This window comes from Alligator sinensis, unplaced genomic scaffold, assembly GCF_000455745.1.
Source record: "Alligator sinensis unplaced genomic scaffold, ASM45574v1 scaffold130_2, whole genome shotgun sequence".
Classification (NCBI taxonomy): Eukaryota; Metazoa; Chordata; order Crocodylia; family Alligatoridae; genus Alligator; species Alligator sinensis.
The window spans coordinates 2724220-2738478 of NW_005841913.1; the positions used below are offsets into that span (position 1 = coordinate 2724220).

Sequence of the window (14259 nt, forward strand, 5' to 3'; positions counted from 1 at the left end):
ATTCCTGCTTTTATCATGAAATATCTATCAATCATGCCCAAAAGTTGGGAGGTAGATGGAGGTATTCAGTCATCTCAATAGACTAAACATGCAGCCTGGATGTTGCAAACACTCCTATAACTGACCTGAGAAATTAAAAATGCACATGCAGTGGCTAGAGCAATGGACTCTGATCCTGCCTGATCTTTGTTGAGGGCCTCTAGGAAACACCTAAAAAATAAATTAATTCGATTAATATTTGAACCTTCCTCCATGGCAAGTGGTTCTGGATTCTACAATGCTTGACAGTACATTGCCATCCATTTTTTTTTTTTTTATAATACAAGCAGTGATAAATATCAAGCAGCTTAAAATCCAGTAAGTGTAAGGTAACATCTAGAGGCCTTTTTTGTCTAGTGACCAGTATACAGAAAGATATATCATTATAGCTAACACCTGACTTCTTTGAGGGCACTGTGAAAAATAAGGCTGAACTCAAGTGATTTCAACAGCAGAGATGTTCAGGGGTCTATTAATGATAAGTGCAATGTTGTAACTCATATAAAAGAGAGAAACATGTTCATAAATTTGCTATGTCTAGTAATCCTGGGTGTAGCTGAAAGCCAGATCCCTTTGTACGAGATTTTTTATTACCCAATGTATAAACTATGACAATCCACATACTTAAAATGTACCAAACGTCTTTATTTCAAACAAACTTCTGTACAAAAACACTGTATCAGTCCAACAAATGCAGTTACAGCTTCAAAGAACACAAGACAACTTGCAGAATGCTTTCAGGTTCATACTTTTATTATACAGGGGGCAAAGAGCTCTCCTCTAGGTTCATAAAAAAGTTAAGTTTCCTTCCAAACATATTGGAAAGTATTAATTTTAAGAAATAAAAGTCTACTAAATCAATGGAATGCTCTGTAGTCTATTTAGATTTTCCTAAGCTTAAGTGGCAATGGTGAAACTAGTTTTTCAAGTACATTCAATAAATACCCCAAACATTAGAAATTTGTTGTCTTTAAACACATTGTGGGAGATCACTGTATCCAGGAAAAACAAAACCATTTCCCATTTACCCAATTTCAGATTTGGTTCCCAATGACAGAGTACTCTGCAGCTGTAGTTATACTGTACAGTCAGAAGCATTGTTTATATATACACACTACATTAGTTACTACAGGCCCCAACCAGAATTGAGACCTCATACTGCTAAATATCGTGCAAACAAAGGAGGAGGCAATCCCCACCACAGACAGTTTATAACCTAAACAGTGCTTAGAGACTGACTTTGATAAATAGCTTTGTAGCAGTGCACCATGTTACACATCCAAAATATTAAGGGCCAAGTTTTCAAAAGTACATGCAAGAAAACTCCAGTAAATGCACATCAGCTGATGTAGGAACATGTGTACATGTATACACAAATCCTTATCTGTGTACATAAATTTGAATTTGTGTGCCAAATGCAAGCTAAGTACACAAACAATTTAGAACATGCATTATTGAAAATGCAATTGCCACACAAGAATATTTACAGTGGCTGCAGATCACTCAGAAGACATGCCAAAAAGGCTGCTTTGCTGGTTTCAGCAAAAGATTTTTTTTTTTTTTTCCCCAATCAAAAAAAATTAAAAAGTCAACTGAGAACTAAGTAAGTGAGAGAAAACTTCTTGCATGTCAGTCACAATTGAAGTACAATGGAAAGTAACCAGGCCTGATGGGCAAAATCCAATGAAAGGTCTGTATTTTATTTAGATTTCCCTAATAATTCCTAGGTTTTACATGATGTCAGTTGATAAACAATACTATAAGAAACTTGATGGTATATTTAAAAGCAGCTCAAGTCCCAAAGGAAGTCACACTCTCCCATTCTGATGACGCTAGGTCTACACTCAAAACATTTGCAAATGCAATAAGGTTAGTGAGGAGTGTAATTCTATACAACATCCTTATACCGGCAAAAAAAAAAGGGGCTTTTGCTAGCTTAAACCTTGCCTCCATTAGGAGACTTTGCTGATTTAGCTAAGATTTAACAAATCTTTTCTAGTATAGACAAAATTAACACTTCCTCCTTATATTCTAATATTTAAAACAGTGGGGCTAGGAGAGGTTTTTTATTTTTAATTCTCTTCGACTAATACACTTGAACAAGTTGTCAAAATCCAGTTATGCTCCTGAACTGCATTCGATATGTACATAAAAAGAGCCTGAAATAAGATATTTATCAACTGTGGAACAGAAGGGGCTACCTAATAAACCAAGGAGGCAAAATGCTCTCTCCTGCAAGAGAAGTGTGTTTGATTCAGTTAGCTAGCCAAGGGCCATTACTAACTATATGACCATTCCCTTCTTCCTAAAACAAAACAAGTTCTCTTCCATACAAGTGTGTGACTATTCAAATTACTGTAAGTCTTAAGAGAGAAGTGAAAGCTGTATTTAAAAATAATTGGCAACTGAACTTGTGCATGTTATTAAGTACAATATTTCAATTTTATTTTCATTTGTTTTAAATTTCACCTTCAAGGTTTCACTTTTAGGGTAACTGAAAGATTAGCCTATTTGACCTCCATTTTGTTGTTACTACTGTTTACTTTTGTGAAAGAGATGCATTTAAGGACTGAAATAAAACACAGATTGTTATAGATGTCGATGAAGTTTCTTGGTAAAAAAAATATTTTTAATGTCAAGAGATAAGGCTAGCCTGTAAAGTATAGTTGTGCTATAATAAAGCAGTCTGGTTATGAATAAGGTTTCATATATTTCAGTGATCTGAAGAAAATGGTTATGTAAATACACACAAGTATTAACATCAATCTGTATTAAATTATGTAAACATACACATCTTCTGTGATCAATACACACATTCACCTGTCCCAGAGGGTACTACTGAAGCATGGCTCGAATTTGTTTTGAAGTTGACTCATCATTCAGGTGTCTTGTAGTGAACCTAGGAGTTAGAACAGAATGGTGAACATGATGCACATAAAAATAGGAATTTCACAACCTCAAAACTTTTAGCTGCTCTGTAAATTGAAGTTTTATATTTATTCTTGAATTTACTAAATGTGCCTAAATTAAACATGCTTCCCTCAGCTTCCAAGAAGAAACAGATTGCTCCTCCTGAAAATGGAATTCAAAAGGTACAATATAAGTACTACATGATTAATCTTAACCCTTTTACAGAGAACAGCCAGTGTTCCTATTAACATTTAATTATTTCAACTCAACAAATTATGGTTCAATCAAACAAAACACATCCTCCTGTTTGAGAGGTCTTCAAACATTTGTCCTCAGTTGCTACCTTCTGTCTAAAGACAGGCATGTAATCCTGTACCCTCTTATTGCTGGGTATGTGCCCTTCATATTCAAATGTATTAATCCTTTAAAACATTCTTGTGCAATAGGGAAATATTTCCAATTCATGGAGGAGGAGCAGGTGCTGGAATCCTAGTCTTACTTAAGATAATGGCAGTATTCCTATTAATTTCAATTGAGCTGGTATTTCTTTTAGGAGGCTCGTCTCAGGTCATACAAGTCTGTGGCAAAGCATGGAACTGAACTTAGGCCTCCCCCTCCCCCCAAGGCTGATCACTCTGGACCACAAACCCAACCCTTTCTCTATTCATATTATGATTTAACTTTACACAAGCCAAGATGGGTAATAATTTATTTAATCTTTATTCTACAAACCAGGAACTGAGACGAACAGGGGATATCAAAAAAAGGACCCATACACTGGAAGTTAAATACATACGCAATTTAGATGCCCAAGTACAAGTAGGCGATCCATGAGACCCCACCTAACTACTTAGGCACCTAAGTTCATATTTATTAGCTAAAAATACAAAGCTGCATTGTGCATATTTTAATTACTGAAGCCCTTGAGCTTGATTTTGCAATTATGAAAATGGAAGCGACTCTGCAACAGAAAACACTATACCCAGAGTTTTAAAGGAGTAGCACACTGACTGGAGACTACAAAACTTTAAAAGGAAAGATGTTTTAATATGAGAAAATAGTGAAGACCCTAAATGGAAAATGACTTTATCCTCCTCCCTTAACAACAGTCTACCCTTGTACATACCTGAGGGCATTCAGAAGGCCTTCAACAGTGTCATGAGGCTGTTCCTTTAAAACTTTTATGTATCCTTTCATCTGGGAGGAAAAGCACATGATTATATACTAACAATATACAATTTTCGTTATCTAAAAACAGACGGAAACTTTACCAAATCAAGTCCACTTAATTTCAAGTTCCTCAGTGTACTGTTATCACTACCTAAAATTCAGCATTCTGGCTCAAATTTAATGTTTTTAAGGCAAGGACACAGCTTAAGTAAATTAATTCTATTTTTGGTAGTTGTTTGCAGATATGGCATTATAAATGAACCTTGAAAAAGTTAAATTAGATGTCAATCGTCAAAAACAAAATGGTGGAAACCAACTTTGCCTTTAGGTAAAAATAGTTATGTTTGTAAAAAAAGAAGCATCTCTAATAGCAATGTAACTGACATTTTTAGTACAGCAGATATTTAAATATTGACCTCCATTTTCTTGTCTCTGCTACTGAGAATGCAAATGGTCCACACTTTTTAAATATAACAAACAGTTGTCAGAGTAACAGAATGAGCTTGAAGACTACAAAGGAACACCTGTATCAAGTAAAATTTATAAACTGAAGGAGCTGATTTTAATAGTGATCAAACCAATACACAAAAAAGCATACAGGCAACAAGGAATTCTGAATGTTGCCAATGGAAGCGAAACTCTACTTTCTATGAAAGGATAATCTTCTATTGAAGAAAAGTATGAACAAGCATTCGCTAATCTGACAGCATGTCAAACATAAGTTTTTCTTCTTAAAATTGTTCTTACATCAATCTTTGATGTCTTGGAGAAAGCTCCCACAGGATGGACATGATCATAGAGAATAATAACTCCCACCATTACTCTCATGCAGAACAACAGAGTCTCCTCATTGGTGAACCTACTTCTGTATTCTCTGGGAAAAAAAAAACAAACAACAAAAACAAACTCAAAGCTTGAGTGACACTTCAGTGAAGAAATCTGTCATATTTCATTTGAATTTTTTTGCTCTTATAGTACTCTACACGCATAAGGAAATCCAAGTGTTGCAGCAGTGCAACTGGGGTTGAGCACAACAGGGGAAAGGGAAAAGGTGAGAAAGTGAAAATAGCTGCCACAGCTGCAAGCTGGTTGTTCCACCTCTACCACTGTACTGCCACTCATCATGATGCAAAGTGCTCTGTTAACGCCTCGAAACATTGTAGAATACAAGTTTAAAAAGTGTAAGTTATGTCTTAGAAGAAACCAAAACCAGTTGTGATCATTTAATTTATCACCTTGATAATTTAAAACGACTACATGAGAGACAACTGACGGTACAGTACTCCTTCTTCCAACACCCTTTCACAAGTCGGATTATCACTTCCATCAAGCCACACATTTTACTGACAGCTGCTGCACATGATGAAATATAAAAAGATACACAATGCTCTTTACCTATCCTTACTATGGAAACAATGGAAAGCAAAAGAAAATCTTCTCTTTGTTTAAGTTGTTAGTGTTGAAAAGGACACTTCAAACAAGATTTGATTTACCTTTTCAGTGGTAGCTTACTGTGTGGATGGCCAAATAAAGACTGCTACTATCAGCTGTCCTCCTTGAAATTATTAACCAATGCGAGAAATGAATTTCCCCATTTATGTATAAAATACTCATTTAGTGTCTTGTAGAAATATTATGGGGATTCATTTTGACAAAGCATTTTTTTAATATCTAGTCCTTTTAGTACAGTGGGGTCTGAGCTTACAAAGAAATCAGTTATTGTTATAGCCTTATCTTCATCAATGGAGTTATTAACAACTTAAATTTGCTTTACTGTAGCACCCAAGGATTAAGTCTCATCTCCTCATAAACTTATAAATAGAAGAAAAGAAAAAAGTACTCAAGGAACCTCAAGAGCCTAGTGTCTTGTAAGAGTGAGACATAGCAGGTGGACACAGAGTGGAAAGTAAAAAGTAAGAGAGGATTGTCAGTCTTATAAGCTGCGGTCACAGCACTCAACTGATGAGTATTTTAGTGTTCTGCCATTCCATCTCCCCCATCTATTTAAAATATATAAAATACTGCTGTGAAGCAATATTGCTATCACAGCTGAGAAGTTATTGCAGGCTACTAGCATCTATCAACTCAGTATCTCAAAATTAACTTCAACATTTCCTAATCGAGGAATAAAATGAGTTACCAGCATTTGCAGAAACAAACAAAATGCACACATTCCTTCCACTGGTTCTCCATTAAATGACAACTTAGACTGAAATATTTACTTTGCAATATCAAAGATTATTCTGATTTTCACTCATACTTCATTTTGGATGCTCTAGAAATATGTCTGCTCTCTACAAAGCCATTGAGAATATGTGCAAAACTAAACTTGTTAAAAGTCACTCTTAAGCCTACATACTTGAATGATATTACATTTGTGCTTTAAATGTAGATGAATCATAGGCTTAGGTAGAGCAAAAATGTGCAGTTGATTTTTTAAAATTAATCAAATTGATCAACATAGAAGACATAGCTACCTATATACTAATATATTTAGTATTACTATATACTAAAAATACAGGACACACAAAAAACCCAGTAAACTGGAAGATTAATTTGATGATCAGATTTTCCAAACTATCCAGGCAACTACTAAAAGAGATGACCATAAGAATTTGAACATAAACAAAGAACATTATTTAACTTTTACTTACGGTGTTTCCAACATGACTTTGCATACACTAGCCATGGTACTTAAACAGTCAGTTGTATTTTCAATAGGTAAAGTTTTGTTCTGGAAAGGATAAAGATGTCCATTGTAGACACTGATTTAACAAACAATTAAAATGTAGAAAGAAAAGTGCAAAGCAAACATTCTTATCACTTACTTCCGATACAAAATGGGTTGTGGCGTTGCTGAGTGTTTTCAGCATTGGGGTGGCTTCTGCATAAAATAGAGACATTCTGTTGGCCATTTCATTGTTAACTTCATTCTCAATATCTAGCTGATAAAAATACAGGGAAAAATAGTTAATAAATAGCCCTCCTTTCAAAACCTATGTGCAGCTACAAACACTAAGTTCATGCTCATATCAGTATGGAGTTATTCACAAAGTAGTGTCACCAAATTAATGGTCTGAATCACATGATGATAACCTTACCCACATAAAAAGTATTTAATGGTTGTAAATCAACACAAAAATATATTACTGCAAGTAGTGGGAATGCACATTAAGAACTTCAGAATGTAAATAAAAAGATTTAAGTTACATTTACTTACATGCATATTGTTTATTCTGTTGCGACTTATCGTCCTCCTATAATAACTGAAGTCATTTTGAATTGCTGGGTTTCTCATCTTAGTGCAATAAAATAGGAAACTCAGTTTTCGGCATTTCAAACTTTAAGAAAATACCTCAATGTATTTTAAAATATTTAAAAAATATACATCTAACCTTCAGTTCATCAAAACGGAGTGTAAAATGTAAGATTTCTGCGAATTCCTTAGCTAAAGCCTGCTCTCGCTCCAAGTGCTGAGTTGGGGTATAGGGTGGACAGGTCAAGGACTCCAATAAGCTCTGCAGGGCTTTTTCTAAATGCATATATAAAAAACAATAATTTACTAATCACAGCTTCTTCATTAGCACAAAACTAAATTCAGCCTTAATGTATCATGACACTGGTACTCATAGAATCATAGAAAATTAAGGTTGGAAAGGATCTCTGGAGGTCATCTAGTCCAACTGCCCGCTCAAAACAGGACAGGCTTCAACTATATCATCCCAGCCAAGGCTTTGTCTAGCCAGGTCTTAAAAAGCTAAAAGGATAGAGATTCCACAACCTCTCTGGGTATCCAGATTTAATGCTTAACTATCTTCCTGTCAAAATTTTTTTTCCTAATATCTAATCTAAACCTTTCTTGCTGCAACTTGAGACTATTGCACCTTGTTCTGTCATTTGCCATCATTGAGAACAGTACAGCTCCATTCTCTTTGGAACCACCCCTCAGGTAGGTGAAGACTACTATTAAATCCCTTCGCAGTGCCTGTGTCTACACAAGATGCTGACTGAGCAGTCATTACTGTGCAGAAGCACTGAGGAACAGCTTTTTTGTGACACTGAAACCCCAACCCCCAGACCCAACAGCAAGCTTTTGGTGAGTCTGGGGAATCGTTGCAACTCATAGTGCTTTCTGCAAAGTGCTATGAGTTACATGGGGCACTGCTCTTTCTAGAGACCACTGCTTAAATCAAGGAACTCACCTGTCCTGATAGTAGATATACTTAAGGACTTCCTGGAATCACACTGCTAGTACATGGCTTCAGGGTAGATTGTTTTCAAAATTTTAAATTAGAAAAAGTTCAGATCATGTAACCTAGACAGTCTCCTGGCTTCAGAGACAGAAATTCTGGTATTGTAGGCAAATCACTGGCACTATGTTTTATTACTCTACTGTTAGCTTTTCAAATAATCTTTGTATGTTTGCATACAAAAACAATGAAGTAAAACAAATATACAAGCTTACCTAGTCTGAGTGAAAACTCATAAAACCTCTTTAGCCTCACAACCAGAGGGCATACTGAATTCCATGCTTTTTCTTGAAGTTGAATATCATTTGGATTTTGTATTGCCTGAAATGACAATATTACCGTAAACATTGGTGTGACACTAGAATAAAGAACCAAGCTCAGTGAGCCTATGAATGGATAGAATAAGATTTTGTATAAGGTAGTGTTAAAAATTAAATTACTTTCTTGAATAACATAATAAGCAGCACTACCAAAAACACCCTTAAAAGAATTGTTAAAAGACAAACAAAGAAAAAAAACTTGTGTTATGTAGAAAAATAAAGTTAAGAGTCAAATACACATTTTTAAAACTTCTTTTAGTTACTAAACTATGGCGTGTGGTCCTACAAGATTTTTTTGTGTTTTTTTTTTTTTAAGTTCTTATTCAAAATGCAGTTTACAACTATCATCTAGGTTTAAATATCTATGTAGGGGTTTTAGGGAAGGCAGGTTTTGCTACCCTTGGCAACAAAAATAAGATGACAGCTAAATCATCATCATCATTATTTTTGTAAACAAGAGTTTTGTTTGCTATTACAAAAGTAGCAGACTTAAGTAATCAACTTTTCACCTCAGCAATAATCTTGAGGTTGTTGGAGGCTTTCCTACCTTGGGAGGTAGCTCACAGTTAAAGGAAGGCTAAAATTAGATTAAATCATAAGATACAGTTCAGAAATCAAAGCAGCTACCCATATACAGAATTCTATTGACATTGTAGATTTGTCATGCAAATGTCTTGTACATATAACTATTTTTCATTTTTAATATTTAGAATGTGTGATACCCATTAACATTTTCCATGGTGTTTTATTTTACATTAAAGTACAAAATTGTGTTTCTCCTCAAGTACTTAATTGTATTAATATTAAGATGTATTAATAAACATCAAAGCTCTCTACCTATCATCAATGAATAATCTGAAGCTGTAATTTAGTTCTAAATGCAATGTTACTTATTTGCAGGGGTGTTACTTATTCGTCATTTGTTTTACTGGGTACTTTTCATATAAACTGTTTGGAAATTGTGCCTGGCATACAGAATCGTAATACAAAATTATGTAGACTATTACTCCCCCCCTCCCCCAAGAGAACTGTCATAGCTACATTAACATACATCTCTAATTTCTTGTCCAGCTCCTTTGTAAGACTGAAGGTCAGTAAGCATGCTTTCAGAATCCTGTAAAACTGCACTGATTTGATTCCATACTTCCCTTTCTCCATCTGTAGGCTGTGCATCTAAGAATAGAGCAAGCAAAACAAGACACACACAACGTCAGAGTATAAATCAGATATTAATGTCAACACTACTCAGCTTTATTTATGAGCATTAACTTCAATTGGATTATATACAACCCAATCCCAATTTCATTCACACCCATGTAACTGTGCTTATTTCTAAGAAAACAATGCTTATTTGTATCAAAGAAAGATAACTAACATGCTCTTATCTAAAGGAGCTGAATTGCCATTAATTTGGGGGGCACTGGACCAGATCCATAGTCTTTGCTTAATTCTGCCAATTCTGTTCAGTCAAAAGTGAATTATAAAATAGTGTTAGAAGCATTTTTAAAGGCAGATAAATAAGTATTAGAAAATAGGACAATTTATCAGTGCTTAACTGAAATTTTCCTTTTTTGAGTGACAAGGTCCATAAAGGTAGTTCAGTCTGCTCACTGCTTGGGAACAGAACCAGAGCTGTCAAGTCACTGGTGGCAGGCAAATATCCTTCCCCCTGAAGTTTCCTCTAGTTGAGGCAACTTTCATATCCAGGATAATACTTTTATGCTCCTATATTACAGACTGTGTTAAAAAGACCCATTTCTTCTAATGGAAAGCATGGATAATTCCTCCTAACAAAACAATGATCTTTGAACAATCAGTTTTTTTTTCAGGGTGGGCCTGACCTGTGGACCTTACTTTTCAAAGACAGGATATTTTCAAGCAAGCACCGATCATTTTTCCTATTCATCCTTATGCTAAGGTCCATAGATCAATTACAATGGGATTTTCACTGCAGTATGACTCCAGGGTAGGAAGCAGGACTATCCCTTGAATATAAGCATACAAGACAAGGTATTATATATCCTCCATTTTCTTACGGGCACCATAGCATGGAGAAGACCTTTGATAAAAATGGCTTTGCTAGAGACTAGACGCTCAACACTAGCAGTTGATTAATTTATATATTAGTGACCATGTCATCACTAGCCATATTTATGTAAAAGAGACCACTTCTTTTTCCAAAGACAAGACCTTGATGCTTAACAATAAGCACCAATATTTCTTAGATTTTCTTTGGAGATTTATGCTGTCACAGCTGTGAAGAACACAGCCCAAACCCTATTGCAGCGTTAAGTGCTAGTTATGTGACTAAATGTAGGAGGCATAAGAAACACTTTGTGGCACTTATGTGGATTTTAGAGCCTATTTCCACCTACATTACCAAACTCGTCCTCCTGATTATATGCAAAAAAGGAATGGTTATGGCCATTTACACTCTCTTGACAATCCTATCCCAACTGAGAAAGCACTTCACTCTGTGAAAAGTCCCCTTACCATTGGTCAGGCTAAAAATAGATGTTTGAAGGAATAGGGGGACCCTCCTGCTTTTTTAGTTTAGCTTTAGTTATTAAGGCACTTGCAGAGAAAGTGGAAAGACCGGGTCCTTGACTTCTCAGCCAGAAGGAGTTTGAACTCATATCTATCTTCTTTGCCCTCAATTTTCTGTTTGGACTCATGCTACACTATTTTCCAGAGTAATGAGACCTAGGGCTTTTACCTGCAGTCCCCAGTAGCCATGGGAATACAATGCAATTTTGCTTTAATCAAACATTTCGTAATAGAATTTGTACAAAACTGGGCTTCTTTGAATAAGCTGGTAATACTGTATTACAGAAAATGGATCTTTTTGCTTGGGAACACAAATACACTCAAATGGAGTGCAGGCCATGCTATAGGTCCAATGCATCACTTGTTTAATATAGCACTAAGTTAACCACCAATTTTGCCCAAGCCTGGTGCATCTAGGGTGTCAGTTTGATGTTTGTTTGTTTTTTTATAGTGGCAATGTATCTCAATAATGCTGCATGAAAGGGAAAGTAGAAGCAGAGAGAAACTGAACTTTGTAATTGTTCCCCAAAATATTTTGACAGGCAGGAACCTCTTTGTCTAAGACACAGGGTGCGTTTTTCCCTTGGCATGGGCTCTTTTTGGGTGCAGTGAGGATGTTCCATGAAAGGCTGGGGTTAGCCGACAGACCTCTCAAAAGCTTCACCTCCTCTGCATGGCAGTTTCATAGGCCAGATGGATTTATATTTCCCCTGGAAACCCTGGTCTGAGTTAGAGTAGTAAGAATCCTTGGGATGCCAGTAATAGAGGTGGTAGCAGAGAAGGCCCTTGACTGCAGCTACCACCACTACCAGTGTTCTACATCCACAGCCTACAGAGAGGGAGAGTTCAGCTCCAAGCATGTTACATGGACTTTGGTGCAACTTTTTATATGACATGCGGCCTACTGGAAAAATGCATCAAAAAGATGGGAGAATGCAAAGTTGCTTGTGTTAGAATTAGTTTTGTCTGTAGTTTTATCTTAAGGGGATGGTGCTTCTTGCCTGGGTCCTTTCTTGGCCACAGGAGAGAAGCTAAGGCAACAGAGCCCAACTGGGCTGTAAAAGCAACTATACCCACCGTGGCACAGAAGAACTCCAACAAGACAGTGATAAAGGGTAAAACGAGAGAGATGATCCTTTATTTTTAACTTCTAGCTTTTTTGACCTAATTTACTCCCTGAAACCTGCGAACATCTCAGGAACAGCAGAGTTGAAAGGACAATCTTTCCAAATACATACAGTCAATGGCCACAGCTGAGAACTGGAAACTTAATGAAAATGTCAATCAGAAATTTGAAATTAAATTTGAAAACTTCTGCAGTAATATCTCGGCAGCAAAAAGGTCTGAGTTGTCAGCTATAGGGAGATAGATAAAACTGGAGGAAACTTCCAAGGGCAGGACATTTGCCTGTGGCCAGTAACAGACTAGTCCTGTCCCCTAACTGCAAATAGGTTGAAGTGTGCATTGTAATGGATCTTAGGACCTTAGCTCTAAGAAAATAAAAGTAATCATTACAACAAGCTTTACTAATATATTTCTGTGAACAGAAATCTAGCTCAATGGCGACAGAAAATGAAAATAGGTGGATACGTGGGTATAAAAATACACCCACACAAACAGCTAACATTAAACCAAGGGAACAAGTATTAAGACACAAGAGAACAGAGTTAAATATTCTTTTAGTGCAAATTATTAGCGTGTAAAACTTTCACCTTTAGACCATCTGAAGTATAAATCACTAAATCTGGAACACAGAGTTTGAGTTTTTCTTGCATTTTCAAAGGAAAGTCACAACATTTACTGTTATTCCCAAAGCGTATATTTTAAGAGTAGAAAGGGCAAGTCATTTTTTTCCCCAGTTCCATAGCTCCAAGTGGCCCTTGTTGATAAAGTTTAAGTGCCAGCATTGCCAACTGGTAAATCCTGAATCAAGACATCTCAAGAATCTAGCTAGTGTTGACCTTAAATTCTATAGACACCAACAGCACACTGTTATAGAAAGGGTGGATAGTATATAATTGGTATAACTGGTGAAAAAAATATACTCTCCTTAAAAATAGCTGTGTTCCCTTTCATTCTACTCCCAGCATTTTTGAATACTTACTGGAATAATAATCCATTATATCTATATAAGTGACCTGTTCGAGGTACTTACAATATCTACCATGGGGTCCCAGTGGCCTCTACAACAGAAATAGTGGCCCACAATATTTTCCTATTAGTAGTGGAAACAATAGGTGTTCCTGGACATCAATCAATGTCTATTTTCCATAAGAAAAAATACTTGCCCTCGGTCTCAGTGCCGAAACCAAAACAAAACAATACCCGTAAATCTGACACTCTCTCATCTATATCTTCTTTTTCCTTGACCAATGAAACAGTGGTGGGGATGTAAAAACTGCTAAATATGAATAAACAATTGTGTAAGGCCATGGCTTTTCCCCATCATCAGTTAAATACAGTAAGGCACTGTGTCAGAGTTGAAGTCCAAAGTCGCAAGACAACACTAGAATTATTTACTGCAACAAAGACATCAAGCCAATCCATATATCCTACTTCCCCAGAATCTGTGATGTAGTTAAAAAACACTGAACTTAATGAGGCTGAGGCTGGAATATCTTGAGGTCTTGGGTGGCCCTCAGCAGGTCATTTAGAGCAAGGCTTGCTGGAGTTGGGTTGTTCCAGGCCACTGTGTGTAAAGATTGCTAGCTGCTGCACTACAGTGCTAATCTATATCAATGTAATCTATTATGCACGCTGTAGATATATGTTAGTTCGTCTCTCACAGTCATGTTTTTCCTTTCCAATACAATTAGAAAAAAAAAATAGACTGTATTTACTCTATCCTAAGCCACCCGCCCCCCATTTAGACTGCTTCCCAACTTGCCCCTCTTCCTCCCCCCTTACCCTTGCTCCTTGCTGGCAGGCTTTATCCTCATTCTAGCCTGAGGCACCGAGCCCAGCCCCTAGCAGCAGTGTGTAGCACGTATGGCTGCTATGGGGGCTGGCACTGTGCTCAGTGC

At 36.4% G+C, this 14259-nt stretch overlaps 1 protein-coding gene across 2 annotated transcripts in view; it reads right to left on the minus strand.

Moving 5' to 3' along the window:
- Nucleotides 1–1765: 1765 nt before the first annotated feature.
- Nucleotides 1766–14259, minus strand: part of FAM49A (family with sequence similarity 49 member A) — a 50495-nt gene continuing 38001 nt past the window's right edge. For both annotated transcript variants that reach the window (XM_006018791.3, XM_006018790.3), the window contains 9 exons: nt 9741–9862; nt 8585–8690; nt 7515–7651; nt 7340–7417; nt 6948–7064; nt 6774–6853; nt 4867–4993; nt 4076–4146; nt 1766–2938 (listed from right to left, as the gene is read on the minus strand). In XM_006018791.3, coding sequence (XP_006018853.1) covers nt 2875–2938; nt 4076–4146; nt 4867–4993; nt 6774–6853; nt 6948–7064; nt 7340–7417; nt 7515–7651; nt 8585–8690; nt 9741–9791 — 831 coding nt within the window. In that variant the 5' untranslated portion in view covers nt 9792–9862 and the 3' untranslated portion in view covers nt 1766–2874. The remainder of the gene's footprint in view (nt 2939–4075; nt 4147–4866; nt 4994–6773; nt 6854–6947; nt 7065–7339; nt 7418–7514; nt 7652–8584; nt 8691–9740; nt 9863–14259) is intronic.